General features: G+C 43.4%; 1 protein-coding gene across 1 annotated transcript in view; it reads right to left on the bottom strand.

Annotated features, from left to right (window-relative positions):
• LOC139442795 (uncharacterized) overlaps positions 1-24,461 on the bottom strand; it is a 66,876-nt gene that overhangs the window by 15,456 nt on the left and 26,959 nt on the right. Inside the window, exons 11-21 of the mRNA XM_071223686.1 lie at positions 23,522-23,652; positions 22,986-23,130; positions 18,907-22,053; positions 17,771-17,896; positions 16,503-16,567; positions 14,852-14,981; positions 9,812-9,882; positions 8,842-8,986; positions 2,457-2,621; positions 1,334-1,965; positions 43-111 (exon numbers count right to left, since the gene is read on the bottom strand). Coding sequence (XP_071079787.1) covers positions 43-111; positions 1,334-1,965; positions 2,457-2,621; positions 8,842-8,986; positions 9,812-9,882; positions 14,852-14,981; positions 16,503-16,567; positions 17,771-17,896; positions 18,907-22,053; positions 22,986-23,130; positions 23,522-23,652 — 4,826 coding nt within the window. The remainder of the gene's footprint in view (positions 1-42; positions 112-1,333; positions 1,966-2,456; positions 2,622-8,841; positions 8,987-9,811; positions 9,883-14,851; positions 14,982-16,502; positions 16,568-17,770; positions 17,897-18,906; positions 22,054-22,985; positions 23,131-23,521; positions 23,653-24,461) is intronic.

The following is a 24,461-nucleotide window of genomic DNA, read 5'->3' as shown; positions in this document are numbered from 1 at the left end:
AATCTCTTGTATCACTATCTTCCCCATTTCATGACAACTTACCTGTGCCCCACTGATTTCTCTTGAGTCAACTAATATCACTATCTTCTCATTTAAACCACAATCATTTGGCTGGAAAAAAAGAGAAAAACAACATGGATCATTAGGTGATTAAAAAAAGTTAGAACGTTGGACAGGTCGATCTCACTATTACCAAGACCTATAACTAAATGGCCATAACCAGATAAGCAAATGACATCCCTTACAAAAGGCTATGTTGTGTTACTGCTTGTTGACAGGACTGACAGAAAACATACTGTGACTTGAAGTTAGCTGGGTTACATGTAAGCGGTCAAATTCAAGATAGATGTTAAAATACAGAGCCCCTTTAGAATACAGTACCACAACTTCTCATGAAGACGATCTCTGCCATGGGTCATGTGTCTCAAAGACAAGCACCCAGTTTTTGTTAGAATCTGTCAGACACGAACTTGCAACCTTTGGATTGTTAGCCTGACAGCTAACCGAATGAGCTACGTCCACACTTTTAAACTTAGTGCAAATTTACCTAGCCATGCATAAGACCTTATGGAACTGAATGGAAACTTGCGAACTTGTGGCTACTTACAAAGGTTATGGGAAGGCATGGTGTCTCCTGACTTTAGTCTACAGACACTCACAAGTGATCCCGATGCCATTTCGAGAGGAATGAGCCAATATGGCGCGAACTAAAAACCGTTTCAGGCATCAGGCGTGAGAGGTCGAATGAATGACATGGTATTTAGTAATTTGCCAAGTGTTTTTTGTTACAGATAACTGAACTATTGTAATTGGGAGTTGTAAGTATAATGTGGATCATAGTAAGGAACGAGGGAGGCATTACCATGGCTAGTGATGCCACATGGGTGAGTCTGCTTTTGAATCAATACTGAATAAATGTAGCGGGTGAAAGTGGCTTGTGTGAATGTTTCAGGACAGTTTTCAGTGGCCAAAATATTCGACCATAATTATAATCATTTTAACCACTTGAATTGAGAAGAAAATGAAACTAAAAATACATTGAAAATAAAAGTGTTTTCATTAACTAGCACTTGCTATAAAATGTGCCACCACAGGCAATATTTAGTAAACAAATATTCAAAACTCTCCACATCACTGTTATTATTCAATGACACTGCGTGCAAAGATGACAGATCACTGAAGCTTATGCATACTTTATGATCCTGGACGTTACTGGGCATTGTTTTGGCATTGTGACTGGAAACAAAATACTACAAATTACATCACAGGGCACTGTGATGTTGTTTGAAAACTTTGTGGTACTGTATTCTAAAGGTAGGCCTTAGACACATACCAGTGGCTTTGGAATAACAGAACTCAGTTTGTCAGAAGCAAAGTCATAGTCTGCACGACTTATGTCTAACAACCGCCTTGACGTGTCAACTGCCGAGCCAGAGATAGGAGCATCTGTTCTGGGCACTAGCCTATCCTCATATCTGCCATTCTTCTCGGACATTTTCTGACGGAATTCCTCTTGTTTCTGTTTTTGCTTGGCAAGGCGTTCCTGTCGTAGCATGTCAGTATCAACCACTGACATAGTCTTCTGTTGTGGAGAGATGCTCCTACCTGCCTGTCCAAGGCTGGTTGTGTGAGATGCATGATGTAATGACCTTGCCACACATTTTGGACTTATTTCCTCCTCACTGCTGGACAAAATGGCTGCAACCTTTTTGCGGATAGGTTTATTTCTCTGACTGCAAAGCAAGTGAGAGCCATGGCCGTCAGCCTGTGTGTTCTCCAGCACAGAAGTGGCTACTCGTGTTTCCTCTTCACTGGATGACCCAGATATCTGACGTATCCTCTTTCTAGATTTTCCAACAATATATTTACATTTTTTTGGTTTAGACTGTTTTGCACTTTTCCGTTTTGAATAGTGATAAAATTCTTCAAAGTCATCCAATAGATCAAGTTCATCATCATAACGCTCTGAAAACAGCAACCAAACATCTGTTCCAGTATTACAAAATACAACCAGATAACCGTGCGTATGTGTGATAATCTTGACCATGCCCAGTTTACAAGCCTGATAAAACATATCTTTCTTCTCTTTGATAATGATGACAGGAAAAACATGCCTAAAAGCAATCAATATTTCTTGAAGAAATCATCTGGTTCCAAGCCATTTGAGTTATTATCATGTGTCCTTTGAACTTGTCAGTATTGTACGATTGGGCTGGATTTGACATTTTTCTGTGAAATATCTACAAACAGAATAAAGTTATCTTGAGCTGATTAATGTTCTATTGAAGTTACTTTCCTATAGTCAGCCAAAACAACTTTCCAAGAGTCATTATCATGTAAACTTTGGCTTTGTTACAACTTTTTACTGATTTGGCTGAATTTGATCTGTCTTTCATTTGGTCCAACCGTATGTCAACTACAAGCAGTTTTTGATATTTTCATTTTGGGTGGTTCACCTGTTTCCTGGAAGTCCTCTCCCACACAGAAGCTGTCTTCCTCGTACTCATTGTCCTGCTCAGGGACCTGGGAGAAAACATCTTTCTCATAGTGGCGTGCTTGCAGACGGAACCTATCATTTTGAATGGGGCTCCGCACAGACTTCAGGTAGACAGCATGTATATCTGCATCAAACACAATGTACTGATCCGTTACATTTGGGACTACACTTTCCCACAAATTCTTGTAGGTTCTTATTGCGTGAAGTCCCACCTGGGATTCGAACCTATCCTCTCAGTGTGTACCACCTAATCAACAGCACATAAAGTCAGCAACCTAATCCACTCAGCCACTGTGACTTCCACAAAATGGAAGTCCGACAACTGGTAGACTTGATCACATACTGTGTACCCTGCTGATAAGTGTAAATTGACCGAAGCTATGACTAGACAATGCCTCTTAGAAAGTGGTCAAATGTAACATATGTTATATTTGGGATTACACTTTCTTAATCAAGTACAAATTCTAGTACTTTGGGGGGGGGGGAGTGCTTTGTGTACCCCACTTTCTAAATGGCATTGTCTATTTACAGTGTACAGAGCACTGAACATGCTGAATTAATTTAATACATCATTGAAGTGAATATAGGAAAAATAGTAATTGTCACCAACTTCAAATAATAATTCTTAGTTTTATACCTTAAGAGAATAATCAAACAGTAGTTATCATTGTTAATAATTCGACGAACATTGGCCCTGTTACATAAACACACTCTAAAATCTTCAGATTTTTTAACAGAAGTCCTTTGCACAGTCAACTATGCATAATCAGTTATGCAAGTAATAGTATCTTGCTGCCCAAGACTGGCACATCCGCAAGTCAGGGAAATCTCACTTCCTTCCAACAATCAGCACCCTAGATGCAGATAATTCAGGGGGTGGTTGGAATTACTCATGTTGTAATGGATGTAGTATTCTTAGGATATTGACAGATAACTATTGTTTGATAATTCCTGTGAATATCCTCTCTTACATCATTGCCAGAATATACCAGAGGAACAGGTAGGTTCTAATATACAGCAAGCTTTGGATAGTTAACAGTTTTCCATGGGTACCTAACAAATCTAAAAACTTTCCAAAAGGTTATAGGCCAAAGATTAGATAAACATGATAACCGAATCAAAGGACTAATTCAGAAGATGTCAGGATATAAGCAAATACAAGATAGATTTTCACTGAACTACCATTACATTTGCATTCCATTCCCACTTGTGATGTCATCAGATGACCAAACAGATTGTCTTTCAGACTTGACGTCAGTGACATTACTTGTGTTTCTGATGAAGTCATTTCTCATTCTGGGGATGTAACTTCCGGTTCTGAGGACGCCACTTCCGGTGGACCTGTCATCATTCCCATGATCTTAAAGTGTGATTCCAGCCCCTATGATCTGCCCTACTCCATGTTAAAAACCGTTGCAGCGGGCGGAGTTGGAGATGACCCCGTTTGGTGCAGTCCTGGGCTGACACAAGTAACCCTAACAGCTGTTCCCAAAAGTGAACAGTCTGTTGCACTGCTAAGACTTTGGCAATCATCGCCTGAATCTTGTGCCACCGGTCTGGGGGGACAAAGAGGCGATGGGTCACCGTGTTGAACCGACCTCTGATGAACTACAAGTTCTGAGAGGGGGTTAACTCGCTCTTGGGGAGATTGACAATCCACCCCAATTGCTCCAAGAGCCGACGCGCGAAATCGAGCTGCCGAGACAGCGTGTCCGTCATTCGATTTGCTACTAGCGAGTCGTCCAGGTACGCGAAGTACCGGACACCCCTCCGGTGGAGGAACCCCACTATGGGGGCGGTTAACCGGGTGAACAGCCAGGGAGCGGATGAAAGACCGAATGGGAGTACAACCCACTCATAGTGCCTGCCTTGAAAGACAAACCTGAGATACTTGTGATGATCCGAGTGAATCGGAACATGCAGATAAGCATCCTTCAGGTCGATTGAAGCGAGCCAGTCGGCCGGCATGATCAGAGCTTTCAGGTCCGCCAAGCTCAACATTCTGAACTTGGGCGGCTTGTGCAGGTAGAATTCGTTGAACGATTTCAAGTTGTGAATCATTCTGAGTTCGGCACTGTCCTTCTTGGGAACGAGAAATATCCTGGAGTAAAACCCCGGTGTTATTTCTGGTAGAGCTAACTCCCGAACTGCCCTCTTCTCCACCAACCTGCCGATGGCATCGGCGAGGATGGGAAGATCTTTTTACCGATTAGAAACCTGCCGACGGGGCAACGGTGAGCGTCGGATTCGCTTTGAGATCGAGCCGATAGCCATACCGAATTGTGTTGACCACCCACGGGTCGTCGAACAGTTGTTCCCAATTCTCCCAGTAAGTCTGGAGTCTTGCTCCCACTGGAGAAGGAGAGGGGGGCCTGACAGGCTGCCGCAGGCACAACTGTCCAGGGCCAAGTGACTCGGGTTCGCCTACGGGCCAACCGAAGTTGGCGTTGTCGGCATACGAACCCCTCCAATGAGAGTCACCTGGAGGGGCCCTTGCCATCCTTAGACGACTTGGGCTTCCCCCAGTTCCCCTTCTTTCCGCGAAAGGGCTGCTGATGGCCCTTACCGGAGCCCTCAGGGCGGGGCTTCTTCCCGGAGGAAGAAGGACCCGACCCCTTAGACCTACCGGCCGCAGCATCCTGGGGTGCGCTCCGCTTAGGAGCGGCACCCAGGCGCCTATGCAAGGACCCCACAAGAGGCCTTGGCAGACACAGCGGCATGTTGTTCCTTTAGAACCCCAGGGATCTTGTTATTAAACAGGGTCTGAGCAGACCAAGGCTGCGAAAGGAGCACCTCCTGATTAGCAGCGTCCAACCCTGAGGCAACCAGATACGACTGGCGCTGGAGAAAATGGCACGTGCCGGAAATAAAGGCCGAAGCCCCGGCAAAGTACTCCAGGGAAGCATTTAAACTGATCAGGCAGTTATAAATGCGCTGGTCTCAGTCCGTGGGAGAACCTTCGACCAGACTGGCCGCTGCAGCCAGGTATGTGTCTCCGTGAGACACTGCAAGCATGGAGTGTCGAGCAAGGGTGCCCAGCTGCTGCAAGGTACTGTGTGGTACTGTGGCAGCCGGTGGGGCACGGACGCCCGAACGCTCAACATGGGCTTCCGCGGTAGGACCAGCCTCGGGAAAGGCAAGGTCATGCACCGGGAAGGACCCTTTTCTCCACGACAGTGGAGGTAACGGGAGACCCTGACCGGAGGCAGCCGCGAAGGCTTTCTCCAGGGAAGGCTTAGTCCCGCCCAGCAAGGTTAATGTCGGGAAAGCCTTGTCGGACGACTCGTCGTACACCTCGGAGGAACCTACGGAGCCGTGGATTCCCCGGGGTATCGGCAGGGGCTTGGGCATGTCCTCGAAGAGGTCTTAAACCATGGCCATGCAGTCCTTAACCGATAGCGGGAGCAACGGTTCGGGGGAAGGACCGGTGACCACGGCAGCCGCCGCCGTACCAGTGGACCCCGCGTCCGAACCCGCGGCCACCGAAGAGGCCGGGGACGGAACAGCCAGCGGCCTATCCTGAGATAAGGCCACCAGCTTGGAGTCCACAAGTTTAGATAGCAAGGCGGCGAAGGAATCCCTGGACAGCCCGAGGGACGTCAAGGGATCCGCCGCAGCTGAGGAGGTGGTACCCACAAGGGGGCCCAGACCGGACCAGCCGGCCACCACAGGGGTGGAGACAGGCTGGACGTACAGTCGGTAGCGCTCAAACGCCACAGGCCCCAGACCTTCGCACTGGGTGCACCGGATGTCCCCATAAGGAACCCTGCACCGCGAGCAACGATTGTGGGGATCCCGGGTTGATAAGAATTTGCGGCACACCCCGCAACTCCGAGGAGCAGGGGTAGAGGGGGTTGGAACCGGGGACATTTCCATGTCAGACATTTTTGATTCTATGAACAAAGAGCAAAACATGGTTACAACGCACGCACCACAATGATTCACAAACGAGTATTTTCACAAGAAAATAAACGAGCAAAGTGAACATATAACATACACATATAACATAAGTTAACATAAGAAATAAAATGATGTTAACCCCCAAAACATACAAAAACAGGGGAAACGTAAAACACAACGTGCATACACGAACCCTGCAAGTATAGAGAAAAAAGGGCAGGAAAAATTCTCCGTTTGGCGGGAAAATTATATCCAAGCGTAGCTACCGCAACGCCCCATAAAAGCACAGTTTATTAGAGAATATACTATAATAAAATATCACCGAATATTCGAGGAACGCTTCAGCAGTCTTGGATACACGTCTTGCTAACACAAGCGAAGGAGACAAGAGTGAAGGGTGTCACATGGCAGCTAGGTGGTTACGCACATGCTGTATGAGGTAATTGAGATCTCTGTGGTAGATTTCGCTATAGCAGCAGTTGTGGGAGACAACAGCCTCGGTATAACAGTGGTAACGTATTACTTATTGTAATTTTCAGTGGAAGACAAACATGTTTTTATTGCAAATTAGGGATTGCGTATGCGCTGGTGATGTGCTTCATTATATAAATTAGCATTGATTTTAAAGGCTTGTACAGGGGGGTCATCGTATACGTGAGGTCGTATTGTAGACGGTGATATAAGGTACATGTAAGACATAAAAGATGGAGATTACATGGAATTCCATATTGGTTATTGTATTTAAGATTCTTTTATAAACTAAGGATATGAGATATTTCTGCATTTGCATAGTACAAAACTTTGCTGTTACTAATTATTTTTGGAATTGGGAGATGATAGCAGTAAGGCAAACTTCTGTATATTTGGGTGTACCCGGTATATAATATGTTGATTTGAGGTACATTTGTCTCAGGTGGACATAGGCTGAACATATAAGCAAAAAGTAGTATTCATTTTCAATATAATCAGAGTTACATACCTTGCATTCTTAAATTCCTGTAGTATCTTAAACTGCTGTCCACACTCAATTTCTAAACTGTGACAGGTCAGCGAAATCAGGAGAGCGCTACTTTTAGTTTGCTTGAGTGGTAGCGGTTCATCCTAACTGATTTGCCTGTCACTTTGAGATTGTGCTGGTCACACGAAATTCCAAGAATCAGTGATTTCAACAATATCTTTTCAGGGACCCACGACCAACAGTGTATTGTAACCACCGTATTGTGCTCGTCTGGCGTCCATGGAGGTATGAACTTCAGTGTCACCTTAAAACCTGAAACTCAAATTCATCTGTTCCCCTCTTGGCCAGGGATGCTCCTGCGTCTGCTTGTGTTGCAGACTGATAGATGGCATTTCTTCTGAAATGACTGTCACACATCTCTTCATCAAAGCCTGCATGTCAAGTCGGAGTGTCAGAGTGGGTCAGCATGGGGATGATTGTGAGACTCTGGAGTAGTGCAGGCACAAAAATCTGTAGTCATGGTAGAAATAGACGTGAAGGTTTCTATGTGTTTCTTTGCTGCCGGCTTGTTCCTGGCCTTCTACCATGCATCTGCCAGCATGACAAACAACAGAGAGGAGGGAACACCTTAGATTCCACGGGCCACAGCAAATCTCTCCACTTCTTGCAGGAGGTATCTCAATCCCCAGTGATCTTGAATTTTCCACACTACACCACATCCTAATTACTTATGTGCTCAGATCCCAGAACTACTCAGACATAAATAAGACACTACTAGTGACTAGTAAAAGTTAACTGAAGATACAGATAACTACAGTGTGACAAACTACCAATAATGTGCTTAGAAAAATCATTCAAAAATAATGTTGCTGCTAAGCACACACAGGAAAGTAGTGAGGTTGTGCAAGAGGCCTGGGATGCAAGATAATATTACTTGCATAATTTATAATGGAAAGGATATACAATTAGTATCACAACTGGTTATGGATAGTTCAGGTGAGGTCAGATATGGTTTAACATCGCGTTCAAGAATATTATATAGCGACATGCATGCATGTGTGGTGTGTGTGGCTGCTTGTACTCGTCCGGACTAACGAAGATTTTATAGTGCTAGCCCAATGACATACCATGACACAGTTTAACATGAATACCCCACTCAGACACAGTATACTGACTCAAAGCCGACCAGTCCTTGCTTTAGCCCCTTTAATGTAGAGTGTCAGGCAAGGTACCATCTTTTAATGTCTTTTGGTATGATGCGGCCAGGTCTCAAACCCCCAACCCCTCTGCTTTCCGGGCAGACGCTCTACCACTAGACCACGGAAGCAGTCTTTGGATAGTTGACAGTGAAGAGGACTTCTGTTGAAAATCTGAAAATTTTATAGTGTGATGAGAGCCAAAATATAAGATTTATAGCTTTGATTTATATCTGCAGAAATTGTAGGTGTCCCTTATTCTACTGGGAACTGATTCCTCTGCCACTCACCAACATCATCTTGAGACATCTGAGTGTCGTCATTAACAAAACTGGCCTCCAGACATTCATCATTGCTGTCCCAGTCCTCATCGGATGATGCATCACTGCCAGACAGTATGGCCTCCTCATCCAGAAAGCAATGGCCCCGTCTTGTCTACAATGCATACATAAGGACAGATTACTACATTCAGATCCAGTATCGGCACTACTGTCTATGGTAGATTTCATCTTGGTTTGGCCCCATATGTAAAGAACCAGCAATCCTCTTATTTTTGTTGTGATCCAGTGTGTGCATCTAGCTTCAGAAACATTCCTTGAACTTACGGTTGTTACTACATTACCAAGGGTACTAAGTCAAATTTATTTACTATCATGAAACCTTAGTCCTTGACCTACTTATATGAATTGTCTCCAAATCATATTTAATCAAGTCCATCCATCCATAATTTTGCTGGTTATTCTCTTTACAAGGAACATTCTGATTATCCAATCTTCTCAAAACCCATCAATATTTGTTTGTTTTATCATCCATACACCAATCTTTCATGATGAACTATCCATTACAGAGGTGTGTTCACCACCATGGTTTACACTTGACAAGAGAATATCTTTACACAGGACATTTGTATTGAGATAATGCAGACCTTGTATCCCAGCATATGTATGCACATGGCCATGATACAATCATTATTATATTTTCAGCCCTGCCTGTCTCACTTGCATCAGCTCACCTCACATCATCATACAGTTCCCCAGCACCTGCAGATGAACATCCTAGCCATTCTTTCTGGACTTACACTACACACACGCTTCCTCCCAAACAAATGCTTCATCAGATCATAACCTCTGATAGTTAATGTTTTGGGAGAATACTTACAGTCTTAGAAAGAAAAATGGAATAAAATGGGCTGCATGACTAATAATGAATTTATAGTAACCTAACAATGATTGATATGTTAAAATATAAAACATAACTTACCTTGATTGTTTTTCGTTCTTTCCTTTTCTTCTTTGATGCATTCACCACTTTGTTGTCACCAGTATCTTGGCCTTAGTACAAAAAGTGAATTATCTGACAATATATTTTGAACAAGTGAGTTGAATGTTGTGTTATGCCGCAGTCAATATAATGTAGCGTCACCAGTGGCTATTATAAGTTATGTCCCTTCATTGTCCCTCCTATTGACCAGATTCAACCTCTCATATCACTTGCATTTGCTTCAAACCAAATGGCAGCACCAAGAAAGATGATCTGATTGATAATCAAAATCTATATTGTAATATAATGGGACTTACTTTGCCAAGTGCATCAAATCATGTGAGCACCTTGATTCAAAACATGAAGAGATTTGGAAAATATCTGTCAACGCCGACTTGGCAGTACACATGCTTTGCAAATCCGGCAATCGGCCGAAATCTGCATGGCAGTTTACAAATCGGATGTCGATTTTGTTACAAGAATTTGATTGGACTAGATTCATTAGTCAAGCCAAAATATAACTTCATAATTTCAGCCTTGTTCGGCAAGGCTGGAAACTCGACTTTTATAGTCAGTTAGTTCAGGAAGATGTTTACCAGAAGAGTGGAGTACATAACGGAACCAGGGTGAGTTATGGTGAGTGGGTGAATGAATGTTGTTTAATGTCAGGGTCAGCAATATAAAACAAAAGTAATCATTGTTAATAATTCTAAGAATACTACCTCTAATTCTTTGCCATAAATCCTGTATTTTGGCTTCAGTCACATGAACTAAATTTTCAGATTTCCAACAGACATCCTCTCCAGTGTCAATTACACACCATTTGTTGTTCCCCAATAGCACTATAGCAACCCAAGCTATGATGTGCCTAAGGTGAGAAAACCTCATTTGGGGAGGTGGGGGGAGTACTCCTGATGTAACTGAGCTTGTATTCTTAGAATTGTTAACAATGATAACTATTGCCCGATAATTCTTGCTAATCCTCTACCTCTGTTACATCTTTGCCGGAATACACAAAGATTCCGGCAGAGGCTCTTCCATTAATAGACTTAATAATCTGGGAAACCACGCTCTGCTGGACCATATTGGACCTATCAGTATTATTATGCAATCAGTCTCCTCCACCTTGTGGATGACCTTGTCTAGGAGAGACCATGGTTGGAATGCATATGCAAACAGGCCCATCCAATCCATTGATATTGCATCGATCTGGTGAGCCATTAGATCGGAAACTGGACTGACATAAACTGGAAGTTGATGGTTTAGGCAGGTAGTAAAGAGATGTAGATTCGGCGTGTCCCATAACGTGGTTATCCAAGTAAAGATCTGGGGATGAAAGGTCCATTCTGTTGCCACTATTCTCCCCTGGCAGGAAAGGCTGTCGGCAAGGTTGTTCAGCTTCCCGGGAATATGTCTCGCTTCCATCCGGCAACTGATGGAGTCTGCCATGGCAAACAATCGTGCAGTCTCAATCATCAGAGAACTGGATCTGGTTCCTCCTTCTTTAATGTATGGCACTACTATTGTATTGTCTGTGGCTATGAGGATGGACGATTGGCAGAGACATATTTTCCATGCCAGGATGGCGTAGCAAATGGCAGTTGATATGTAGGATCCTCTCTCCCATGTTCCAAGATCCATGTATCGTGAGATCGTCAATATGGGCTCCCCATCCCCGGGCGTTGGAGAAGTCAGAGGAATGCCCCTCATCCCATGCTCTCTGTGAGTCCACCAATGCAGGTCCCGTAATAAGTTGGGAGGTAACTGAGTCTTGAACTCTAGGATGTGGGATCGTAGTAAGTTGAGCCATCTCTGCAGAGGAGGTAACATCAACCTTCCCGAAGGTTATATCGTGTAGAGACCTCAGGTTGGCAAGAAGAGACAGCCACTACCTTAGAGACCTGCTGGGTTGAATTGATAGGGATTGAATCATCATAATAGTCTTGATGAATTGATCCCCTAGAGGGCATAGATATCCCTTGTGAAGTTGGAAACGTGCTCCGATGTATACGATGTCTTGAACCGGAGTGGTCTCGGACTTGGAGGGATTGACTTGGAAGCCTAGGTAACTCATAAGCTGAACCAGAAATAGCATGTTCTGGTGTAACTGAGCTTCTTCTTGGTCTGCTGCCAAAAAATCGTCTAGGTACCCATGTGTTCGTACTATCTGAAGGTGGGTAAACCTGATGACTGGCACTGTAATCCTGGTGAACAGCCAAGGGGCTATTGATATCCTGAATGGTAAGACCTGGAACTCATAGAGTCGACCATGATTGCGAGGCGCAGGTATATATGAAGACAGGTGTCTTGTAGGTCGAGGCTGATGAGCCAATCTCCTGTCCTCAAAGTTGACTGCTACTTCCGTACGGATTCCATCTGGAACTTTGGAGGACGTACCAGGAATGATTTGTTGAGGATCTTTAAGTCTATTATCATCCCCATGTTGGACGAATTCTTCTTCGGAACTAAGAATACCGGAGAATAAAAACCCTGGCCTTGTTGATCTCTGATACATTGTAGTTTCCGAATGTCTAGGAGCCAATTTTCTGCGTATGACAGAAGACGTCCTCCCACTGGCCCCAGAGTTAGCATTATGTCGAAAGACATAGGTGTAAAATGTAATCCATAGTCATAACCAGGCTGAAAGGGTCTATAACGGCTGAATGGGCTGAAAAGAAGTCAGAACCTGAGTACACCTCTGCCCCCAGACTTGCCCCGGTGATAGGATCCTCATTTCTTGTAGTCAGGCTGACAAAACGAATCCTGAGAAGACTGATGTTTGTCGTACTCCCGACTCAGTTGGAACAAATCCTACCCAGAGGGAACAAACTTCTTCTCAGGTGGCTGTTTATATGATGAGTCATTCTGATCCGAGGTACACTTCGGGGGATATTAACAGCTAGGTTAATAGTCGATATCTGGAATTGTTCAGTTGTGTCTTGTCTGATCTCGTCTATGACATGTTCCAATTTGCCGTTGAACATCTTGGGAGCAGATATCGGTTGTGACATTATCAACCCTTTCGTTTGGTTGGAAACAGCTCTTGAACGAATCTGTGCTAGTAGTTGTTAACGCTGTACCCAGATTAGCTGTGAAGATATCCAGACTTGGGTGGAGAGTAAGTCTTCATGTATTCAGAGTATGGTGTCTAGCAACTTGTGGATGAGTCCGACCTGATCCGTCCTTATAGTCATAGAAATCTCTCCGGATATGCCGTCAAATGTTGTCTGCAATGGTGGAAAGATGTGCCTGATTCCAGCGAAAAACCAGTTGATATATGCACCAATGTCCATTAATGTCTGGATGCCATTGACAGGTCTTTAAGTCGGGAAGCAGGTAACGTATTAGGGTTGCGTACTAGCTTCATAAAGTCCTCGTCCAAAACTTGATGGTCCGGAAGTGGAGAATCATGGGTTTGATACAACTTCCACTTCAATGGAGGTAAGGGTAGCCGGTCATCATGTCTGAGCTTGAATAGATTTTCAGAAGCCTGATGTACCACCTTGCCTGTATAACTTGGCCACGGCAATGTCTGGTGGATATGTTGAGATGATGTAGGAGCATGACATCCTCTGTATTCCGGCATTTTAGGTGGTGAATTGTCTGTCATTGGAGTTTGGAGTACCTCAATGAGTTCCACAAAGCTGTATCCCTCTGTATAATCCTGCTGGGGTGAATTGTGAAACCGCTGGGCTGTCCCATAATGTAAGCGTTCAGCTTGGGTTCCATCAGTTGATGGTGACTATGCGGTTGAAGTGACGCTTCCATAACGGTCTGCTGGCTACTGTGGGGTCCATGCGATGACCGTACGGTGTCTTAGATGAGGAAGATGGCCTTGTGGTACCCTGATGGGACCCAAGCGGGGAGATCTAGATGCCGGTGTCTCACGGGAGGGTAAACTTTGGGAGGTGGTCCGTATGGTCATCTGGGGTAGGCCTTACAGCTGGCTGTGGTCTGAACAGATGGCTGTTCCCCAAGCGGCCTCTTGGCCAGAGGACTCTTCTTAGTCAATACTGTCTGCTTTTTGCTAAGCATCTCCATCTCCTGAGATATAGCTGAGAAGCGGGACTCCATCATCTTCTTCTGCTGGTTGAAGAGCTGTTCCAACATGTTCATAGAGAACGCAGAAGTAGATTCATTTGACGGAGTAGTCAAGGCTCCTGCTAATTTGTTGAAGACCATCTTAGACAGAGTAGAGTACTGAAGAAGAGCTGTTGATAGAACAGATGTGACCTTTTGGCCGGAGGACTCTTCTTAGCCATTTCTATCTGCTTCTTCTAAGCCTCTTCAGTGCATTTGGCCTCTCTGCACTTCCAGCAGTTGCTGTGAAGATCTCCCGTGATCATAAAATGGCTACACTTCTTACAAGCAGGAGGCGGGTGAGACTCCATGACGACCTAACAAACACCTCACACCAGCAATACTTACATGAGTAGGATCATCACAACAAATAGCAGCTCTTAATATGACTTAATATATCCGTTTATTGAAAACTATAGAACAAACATAGATTAAATGTGACTACAACCAACTGCTTGATCGTTACAACTATAACAATAGGTGTTGACTCTAGCACTCACAGGAGAGAAATGAAGTTTCCCAGCTTAAGCACGCCATAGCTTGGGTTGCTATAGTGCTATTCCGGAACAACTAATTGTGTGTAATTGACAGTGAAGAGGACATCTGTTGAAAATCTGAAAATTTAGTTAGTTTGACCGAAGCAAAGATACAGGATTTATAGCAAAGATGTAATAGAGGTAGAGGATTCGCAAGAATTACTTCAGTTCTATCCGTCTGCCTGGAAATAATTGAGTCTGCATCAGGCAAGCCAGTGACTTAAAGCATGACCTCATTATAAGATGCATTCTGCCAAGTCCACCACTTCTCATGTCACAGCATGGGATACTGTTGGCCGCTTCTTGCAAGAAATCCCAACAGAAAGTGTGAATAATGATTACAAAGAAAAGTACAGCTAGGAGACAAATCAATCTGTCTTTATTACATAATCTAAGAGAAGAGAAGAGCTACATCTTAACTCACTCAGCTGGAAATCATCGTCATCATTGGTATGACTGCTGCTATGATGGGGTTGAGATGCTCTACTCCAGGACTTGCTGGAGCTGGAGCTGAGGCCACATTCATTCTCCTCATCACTGGAGAAATCTAACTGCTTGTCACAGAAATAAGGAAAACATTTTAACACAAACTCTAATAAACCTATAATCCTGGGTACATTGAAAATTACATAACTATATCCAGAAAAATACCTACAAAATAGGAAACAAGCAACAAAACAGAATGATGTGTGACTCAGGTTTTTTTGTACTAAACATAGGGCTAAAAGTATAAAAATAAAAGAAGCTAGCTTGATTTTCCCGAAATATCTAATACATACTACATGTAATGTTGAATATTTCCCCGGCAACTGATCAGCTGTGAGTATCACATGTTTACTTTCACCTGATAGGTGGCAAAAGCTCCATAACCTTCTTTTCAAGAATGGCCCTGTGGATCAGGCTAGAAGGCAGACCACTGCTACAGAAGTCAATGACTTAACATTGTTCCATCACCCATAACTCCAAACAATGCCACTGTGAAAAACTCTCACCATCACTTAGAGAATTTTTTATAAAGGTATGGAAGGAGATTACTCTCAAAACATCTTCCCAAGGCAAGGGAGTTAACTGACTATATAAGCCCAGTTTCTACCCTTGCCAAACTAGGCTGGAAATTCAGAGCTTGATCATAGGTCAACCAATATAGTCAGTTATAGTCTGGAAGGCAATTTAAGGTACTAACGTTTAGGGCTGTGAAGGGTAACTCGGGTACCTCGGGTGGGTACTGAGTACGACCCGGGTACCCACGGGACTACCCGGACCCGTGGTTAATCAAGTGATATATAGTTTAATGACAATTAATTATCTTAAACACTAACGTTACACTACAAGTCACTAATGTTCGCATTTCTTTCTCACTACGCACCCATTCCTTCTGACTTTTCATATGATTGAATAAAGATATAACTTAGTTCAACTCCAACCAGATTGTTTAATACCTGTATCTAAATACGTTTTGCCAGGGCTATGCTAAAGATGTTCCCAATCGGACATTTTGAGACATCTCCTGAGACCTACAGTGGGTACCCGGGTAGGGTCAGGTAATAGGGGGGAAGGGGTACCCGGGTAGTAAATTTGGACTCGTCCCAGCCCTACCAACGTTTACTGCAATATCTGAAAAACAAACTGAAAAACTGACAACAGACATATTAGTGCTGCCCTGAACTTCCTGACGTCAGTCATATTAGCACTGCCATGAACTCCCTGACATCAGACATATTAGTGCTGCCCTGAACTCCCTGACATAAGACGTATTAGCGCTGCCCGGAACTCCCTGACATCAGGCATATTAGTGCTGCCCTGAACTCCCTGACATAAGACATATTAGCACTGCCCGGAACTCCGACATAAGACATATTAGTGCTGCCCGGAACTCCCTGACATCAGTCATATTAGTGCTGCCCGGAACTCCCTGACATCAGACATATTAGTGCTGCCCTGAACTCCCTGACATAAGACATATTAGCGCTGCCCGGAACTCCCTGACATCAGACATATTAGCGCTGCCAGGAACTCCCTGACATAAGACATATTAGCACTGCCCTGAACTCCCTGACATAAGTGTGTTCCATTACCTTCATCTTCTGCTTCTTTCTGGCAGCAGGCCGAGATGGAGTCTTGAAGGATGGGACCTTCACATCTGACAACCAAAACACTAACATGTATACAGGGAAATGCAGGGACAGGAATATGGACTGCAATATGTCCATTGACATTCGTATAATAGTGAAAATAAGCAAATATTTCACATTTTGACACTCAATGATAGCAGTAATGTAACATGTTAATTTCAAATGGGTCATCTAGATGACATTCCATACACCTTTTTTATTTTGAGGCTGTTGACAAATTTAATGTTTAAATGTTTTGTGCCCAAATACTCAAATTTCTTTATTTGGTTTACAGTGTTTTTGTGTTCCTCTTTATTTAAGAATAAGGTTTGCTCTACCCCATGTGTAGTGTAACAAAGTGTTTTGCCCTGAACTATCATAGTTAAAGAATAACGACGCTTGTGTCCAAGTGACTTGATGTTTTAATAGTTCAGGCCAAAACTATACTTTATTAAGCTACACATGGGGTAGAGCAAACTTTGTGCTATAAAAGAACAATTTGCCTAAAATCCTTTCTTTAATAAGCAGTGTGGTAAATTAAAATCCTGGAACGGGGCTATCTAAACCACAAGCAATAAAGAGGAATTGTGTTAATGTTATTATATAAATTTGGTTCAGTTTAAGTGCATGACACCAAACATTCAACAAGTGAATTGTTGGGACGAGCAACCCATGTAAACATAGCCAAAGTTTTGTGGATATTGTGATTTGAGATGTTTTCCTGAATACAAGTTAAAACTTATGTTTCCACCATTCATGTGAGCAGACTGCTTCAACTGTGCTTGTTGAGTTGGTTGCACAATAGAATACTGTAAAACTGACATGAATTGACAGTATGTGGCAAGGTGACTTGACGTGAAAGAGCAACAGCAGTTGTGTTGTTTGACTTCAATATGTTGCTAAATGCCCTATGCTGAGCCACGTAAGTAGGATTATGTTATGTATCAAGCATTCTTATTCCTGTGGCCAGTGACAGACACAATGTATAGGGCACAACACCATCCACGGACAACTTTGTCATGTTTGTGGCTGCTGGATAAAGTACTGTCAGTGACTTTCATCTTGTAACAAAGCATATTACGATGTTAATTATGAAACACATTCTTCTGAAACCATGTTTAGTCAGCACATGGCTTTACATATTCCTGTGGTAACATTCTTACTTCATATTTTACCATGTTCAGAGGGTTATTCCTCTTAGGATCAAACGTGACATAACCACAATCACATACCTCTACTTTCCTGTCCATGTTGGAAAGAAAAGGAATCTCCAGTATCCTCCAGAATGGCTGCCACCTTTCTTTTCCTAACTAAACGGAAACTCTCCTCCTCAACTTCAGTGTGCTCCGCCCCACAAGCTATAACACCCACAGATGAGATACGGTAGGAAACTATGTTACGTTTTTTCTGTCTACTCACTCATATGCTTTGGAAAAGCTCTTTTCAGAAATATTACAAACCAAATTAGAAATATAAAACAATAGTTGTCATTGTTATTAATTCAAAGAATACAACCTCCATAGCATCAGTGCCAGAAATCCTGTATTTCGGCTGTTATCCTACTTTAGAATTCTTCAGATTTTCAACACTATCTCTTCACTATCTATAACCAGTTGTGACACTAATAGTATATCCCTTTACCAAGCCTCTATCTGTTGACAGTAGCACACACAAGTGCAAGATCCTTTGGGAAAGGGGATACAATTAATGTCACAACTGGTAATGGAGAGTTGACAGTGAAAAGGATTTGTGATGACAATTCGAAGATTTTTATGTTGTGATGACAGCCAAAATACAGGATTTCTGTCACTGATGTCAGAGAGGTATTGTATTCCTAATAATTAAGTGTTTGCAAGTATTTAGAGAAACAATCTCTTCACTGCTATTTCTAGAAGTCTCCAGAAATCATTACATACCACCATGCATTTCCAGTGTCAAACCATAGTTTGGCAAAATGCATGTCTACCACAAACTCATGCCAGCTCATGGCCTCTGTCTAACATACTGAGGAATCATAGGCAAACCTTCTTGAGTTAGGCAGAATACAATTTTTTTTTCAGGTAATATACATGATATGATATCCCTGACAGTAGTGGCGGTACATTTCAGAAGAAACCTTAACATATTTCCAGGTAAACATAGCTATGGCTACACATGTATTTATGTATAAACTGTAAAGGAATTATTGTTCATGACAGCATTTTATTTGATGATGAAAGCTTCTGGGTCAAAAAGTCTGAATCTAAGTTACCCATACTCTGCCACATTTCTTCCATAATTACACTGTAAACATTAATCAATTCCCCTGCCAATGTTAGATAATCTTTAATGCCTCCATATGTTGCAAGTTCACTGTGTAAATACATACCTTCCTGTGGACCGCTGGGTGTGGAAGCGCTGGGACTATTAGACAACTGGTTTGTTTGAGCCAATGTAGAATGTAGACTGTCAGGCATACCGCCACTAGCAGTCCTAACCATGGAGGAGACTTTGTTCATTACAGGGGTAGCAAGTTTAGCCAGATATGAGATGCATGAGGATATCTTGGACACGCCAGCCTTAGGAGTGCTGCTTCGGGCATGGCTTGACAAAGGACTGTAGAGGAATGGGGCTCTAGGCATGGGAGTCAGATCCTCTTCTCGATCTGCCTTGACAAACACAACTGAGGAAGATATCATGTCAGCTTTTAAAGCAGAGGTTTTATGTATATTTCTTTCCTCAGTTAGTGCAGCTGCATCTGGACTGTTAGTCAAGTTTACAGTGCCTAGATCATCAGCCAGTGGATTGTCCAAGGACATATGCTGAGGCGCATTTGATGTCTTCCAAACAACCCCACATACCATGGTTGTCACATCCTCATCTCTCTCCCCTGAAACTAAATCATCAGTTTCCTTGAAGTTTAATTTTTTTCGACTTGTGATGTTAATTTGAGAACGACTTAGGGACATCTGAGAAAATGTTTGAGCTGCCATAGGGGATGGCGGTATGATATCATCATCAAAGTCAAATTCAAGGTCAAAATGTGGGAAGTCAAAATCGCACCCATTGTCATCTGAGTGAGGTTGAGTACCTGCCGTCACATCAGTAACTTTTGAATGTTGTTGCTTTTCACTATACACCATTCCTGGAGCAGACTCAATATGTGAACCTTCAACATATGTCACCGGCTCTCGGTTCATCTTTATCTCAGAGAATGAATGCTTCACAATATCAGATGAGGAAGAACCTAGGTACGTTTGCTGTTCATGCTGGTACCCATCGTCATGATCTGAAGCATCATCAAAGAGATTAAAGCTTGGCATAAAATGATCAATATCATCTGTCTCCTGTTTTAAGTCTTCCACCACAAGCTGCCCTTGGTCCTGTGGGTGTTCCTCCTGTTTGAAGTCTTCCACCACAAGCTGCCCTTGGTCCTGTGGGTGTTTCTCCTGTTCGAAGTCTTCCACCACAAGCTGCCCTTGGTCCTGTGGGTGTTCCTCCTGTTCGAAGTCTTCCACCACAAGCTGCCCTTGGTCCTGTTGGTGTTCCTCCTGTTTTAAGTCTTCCACCACAAGCTGCCCTTGGTCCTGTGGGTGTTCTTCCTGTTCGAAGTCTTCCACCACAAGCTGCCCATGGTCCTGTGGGTGTTCCTCCTGTTCAAAGTCTTCCACCACAAGCTGCCCTTGGTCCTGTGGGTGTTCCTCCTGTTTTAAGTCTTCCACCACAAGCTGCCCTTGGTCCTGTGGGTGTTCCTCCTGTTTTAAGTCTTCCACCACAAGCTGCCCTTGGTCCTGTGGGTGTTCTTCCTGTTCGAAGTCTTCCACCACAAGCTGCCCATGGTCCTGTGGGTGTTCCTCCTGTTCAAAGTCTTCCACCACAAGCTGCCCTTGGTCCTGTGGGTGTTCCTCCTGTTTTAAGTCTTCCACCACAAGCTGCCCTTGGTCCTGTGGGTGTTCCTCCTGTTTTAAGTCTTCCACCACAAGCTGCCCTTGGTCCTGTGGGTGTTCCTCACTACTCTGCACACACAGCAGGGCCTGGGTGAAGGTGAGAACCTCTGGGTGAGGGGATCTGGCTATATGTAATATTTGGGGTGTGGAAACATCTGGGTACTTGTTGTTCATTATGTCATCTTCAAAATATGAATGTTGTGACCCAGTTTCTTTTGATGTACAATCAATGTACATGTTATGTAAACTGTTCATGTCTTGCTCCTGTTTGTTAGGCTTATCACTTCTGATAATCCTATGGTCATCAATTTCCATAATACTCTCACCAATACTTACACCAAGGTCTATGATGTCACCACAAGCTTTATCACATGTTGCAAGAATTGTTTTTTCTGGTCCTTGTGAAGGAAAGGTTTCAGTACCAGAGGGTATGTTTTTCATAATATTTAGATTGAACACTGACAGATTTTTCTTTGCTGTGTCGCTTTCAGGCACTGTTGGTGCTGGTTTCATCCAAGTGAATGTATGTATATCTGAGTCTGGACTGGATTGGTCACTGATACCTGCAATGCCCTGATCAGCAGACTGCAACACATTTGCCCTGTCACCCGTGGTAGCACTCAAACTACTGCACAGTGCACTACCTTCACAAAGTCTGGCCTTTTCTTGATTTGTGCCAAAAGTAATTTCATGTTGCTTCTCCCGGGAAGTCACATACACCAGCCCAGCTGGTCCATAATTTTCCTCATACCACTCGCAAACAAGCTGTTTAAGATTTAACGTAGGTAACACAGCCTCATTTCTCAGATCACTGAATACCATGTCAACCACCTGCAAGGGTGGGGCTGTTCTAATCATGAATGTTCCTTGCCTTAATGGGCAATTGGACACACTACCCCGAGAAACCACATCAGTAGGTTGCTGTAATATGAAGGAATTGACTTGTTGATCTACAGAGATGTTCACATCTAAAGATTCTGTATGAGTTATATGTAAGTTTTCCCTCTCTAGACCAAGATTTAAATCCATACTCCACTCATCACAATGTAAGGAATCTTCGTCTTGTTTCATATCTATCACTGCAACTGGAGCGTCTTCTTCAAAGTCACCCTCATCAAGCATGATAGGCTTGATTAAGCTCCTTTCCCTCACAAATTTCTTGCTTTTTGTTCTTTTAATGTTTAGATCCTGCTTCATTTTATCTTTATGGAATTCAATTTTGTTATTGTTCTTTGCTTTAGCATGTTGTGGAGAAATACTTTTGATTACATACTGTTCTTGCTTGTCTGCTCCTTGTACAACCATGCCAGTGGTATGACACTCTGGCAGCTCCCCCTCACTATCCTCCCTCTCCCCTTCCGAGTCCTCAATGACTGGTAGTATCTCAGTCCCCCCGACTGTCCTCCTGGCAGTCAACCCAGCCGGCTTCCCTCTTGTGGGGTGCTTCTGACGCCCACTTGTGGTACAGAACCTGAGGATGCCCCCTCCCTGTTCCGAGTCATCTTTCTCCCCTGGCTGCAGCACATCCTCAAGCTTCAGATACATCTCCATCTCAACACCATAATGGTCCTCATTTCCAGGCAATGTTTCTGTAAAGGGGGATTAAGAAAGGTGAACACTAGATAGCATCATTTTTATAATATAAATCTTAATATGTTTCATGTTGCTATATCTAATTCAAAATAACCAAAGGTTTAAGGAAATTTCAAACTAATATGCTGAGCCTGCAACTGAAATATACTAACCTGTATCAACCTCATCTCCAGAAGTTACTATAACCTGTATCAACCTCATCTCCTGAATTTACTATAACCTGTATCAGCCTCAGGCACTTAAGTTACCATGACCTGCATAAGCCTCATCCACTGAAGTTACTATAACCTGCATTAGCCTCATCCACTGAAGTTACCATGACCTGTATCAACCTCATCTCCTGAAGTTACTATAACCTGTATCAGCCTCAAACACAAAGGTTACTATAACCTGTATCAGCCTCATCCACAAAAAATACTACAACCTGTATCAGCCTCATCCACAAAAGTTACTACAACCTGCATCAGTCATCCACTGAAGTTACTATAACCTGCATCAGCCTCATCCGCTGAAGTTACTATAACCTGCATCAGCCTCATCCACTGAAGTTACTATAACCTGCATCAGCCTCATCCACTGAAGTTAACTATAAAGTAACTATGAGTTGGATAAAACATGAATGCAAGTTTATCATTGGGATTGCAAAACTGGAGGGAAGAAAGGCATGGGACTGAGATTGAGGGCAAAGCTTGAGGTCTTGCTCCAGAGGCACTCTTCTCGGGGGCTTATAATTCCTTCTATGTATGAGGCCTCAGTGGATGAATTGGTAGCAAGCTCAGAATTCCTAACGAAATGCCATGTGGTGTTCAGGTTATGTTATGAAAGGTTAATCTGGTATTACAGGTTACTGTACTGGAGTTCAATGTTTGTTAATACCTCAACTTCATTCGCAGAAGTAACTATAACATGTTTGTACACTTGAACTCACCCTGTAGTTGGAGGAACTCGATTAGTTCCACTAGGTGCTCACTGCGCCTCGAGTGATCAACAAATTGTGTGTCCTGCAGACGGTTTTGCCATAACGTCCACTCAGTCAGAGATAATGTATTCTCTCCTTCAGTTTCCTTTTGCAACTGAAACATGTCACAATGTCAGATTTTGATCAAAAATGTATTTTTAAGAGTAAAAATATCATTTATACTTATCCTGACTCATACTAATTGCTTATCTCTCTCTTTTTCTCCTTGAGCCGCGCATGCACACCGGTAACTTGTCACTCTCTCATTTTTGTTCTAACTGAGTATAGTGAGCAAAAACATACACACATCCGAAAATTTAAATTAATGGACTCATCATATATATTTCAATCAAACTTTTAATACGATGAAACTGAAGTTTTGATTTCAATGACATACACATATATATTCTCATTCTGCAAAGTGTCTGTGATTGCTTAGAATATATTAAGAAGAAGAAACTAATGACATCATAAAAGTTGGATGCTACTAGACTACAGTGAGAGACCTGGCTGCCCAGATAGAGGAGTGTGGGACGTGGCGGTGGACACTTGAAATGGGACACCAGAAACGCCTTCAGTTCACTGTACTCCTCTTCTGTTATTGTGGCTTCCTCGCTCTTGGGAAGCAACTTCCGCCCTGTAACCAGAAAACAAGAACACTCACTATACAAACCACACTGCTGAGACAGCCACACACACTACACAAACCACACAGCTGAGACAGCCACACTCACTACACACACCACACTGCTGAGACAGCCACACACACTACACAAACCACACTGCTGAGACAGCCACACACACTACACAAACCACACTGCTGAGACAGCCACACTCACTACACACACCACACTGCTGAGACAGCCACACACACTACATTCACCACACTGCTGAGACAGGCACACTCACTATACAAACCACACTGCTGAGACAGCCACACTCACTACACAAACCACACTGCTGAGACAGGCACACTCACTACACAAACCACACTGCTGAGACAGCCACACTCACTACACAAACCACACTGCTGAGACAGCCACACACACTACACAAACCACACAGCTGAGACAGCCACACACACTACACAAACCACACAGCTGAGACAGCCACACACACTACACAAACCACACTGCTGAGACAGCCACACTCACTACACACACCACACTGCTGAGACAGGCACACTCACTACACAAACCACACAGCTGAGACAGCCACACTTACTACACACACCACACAGCTGAGACAGCCACACACACTACACACACCACACTGCTGAGACAGGCACACTTACTACACACACCACACAGCTGAGACAGCCACACTCACTACACACACCACACTGCTGAGACAGCCACACTCACTACACAAACCACACTGCTGAGACAGGCACACTCACTACACACACCACACTGCTGAGACAGGCACACTCACTACACACACCAC

The sequence above is a fragment of the Haliotis cracherodii genome, unplaced genomic scaffold (assembly GCF_022045235.1).
Source record: "Haliotis cracherodii isolate W230 unplaced genomic scaffold, xgHalCrac1.p SCAF_5, whole genome shotgun sequence".
NCBI classification, from domain to species: domain Eukaryota; kingdom Metazoa; phylum Mollusca; class Gastropoda; order Lepetellida; family Haliotidae; genus Haliotis; species Haliotis cracherodii.
This window is presented reverse-complemented; position numbering and strand designations above follow the sequence as displayed.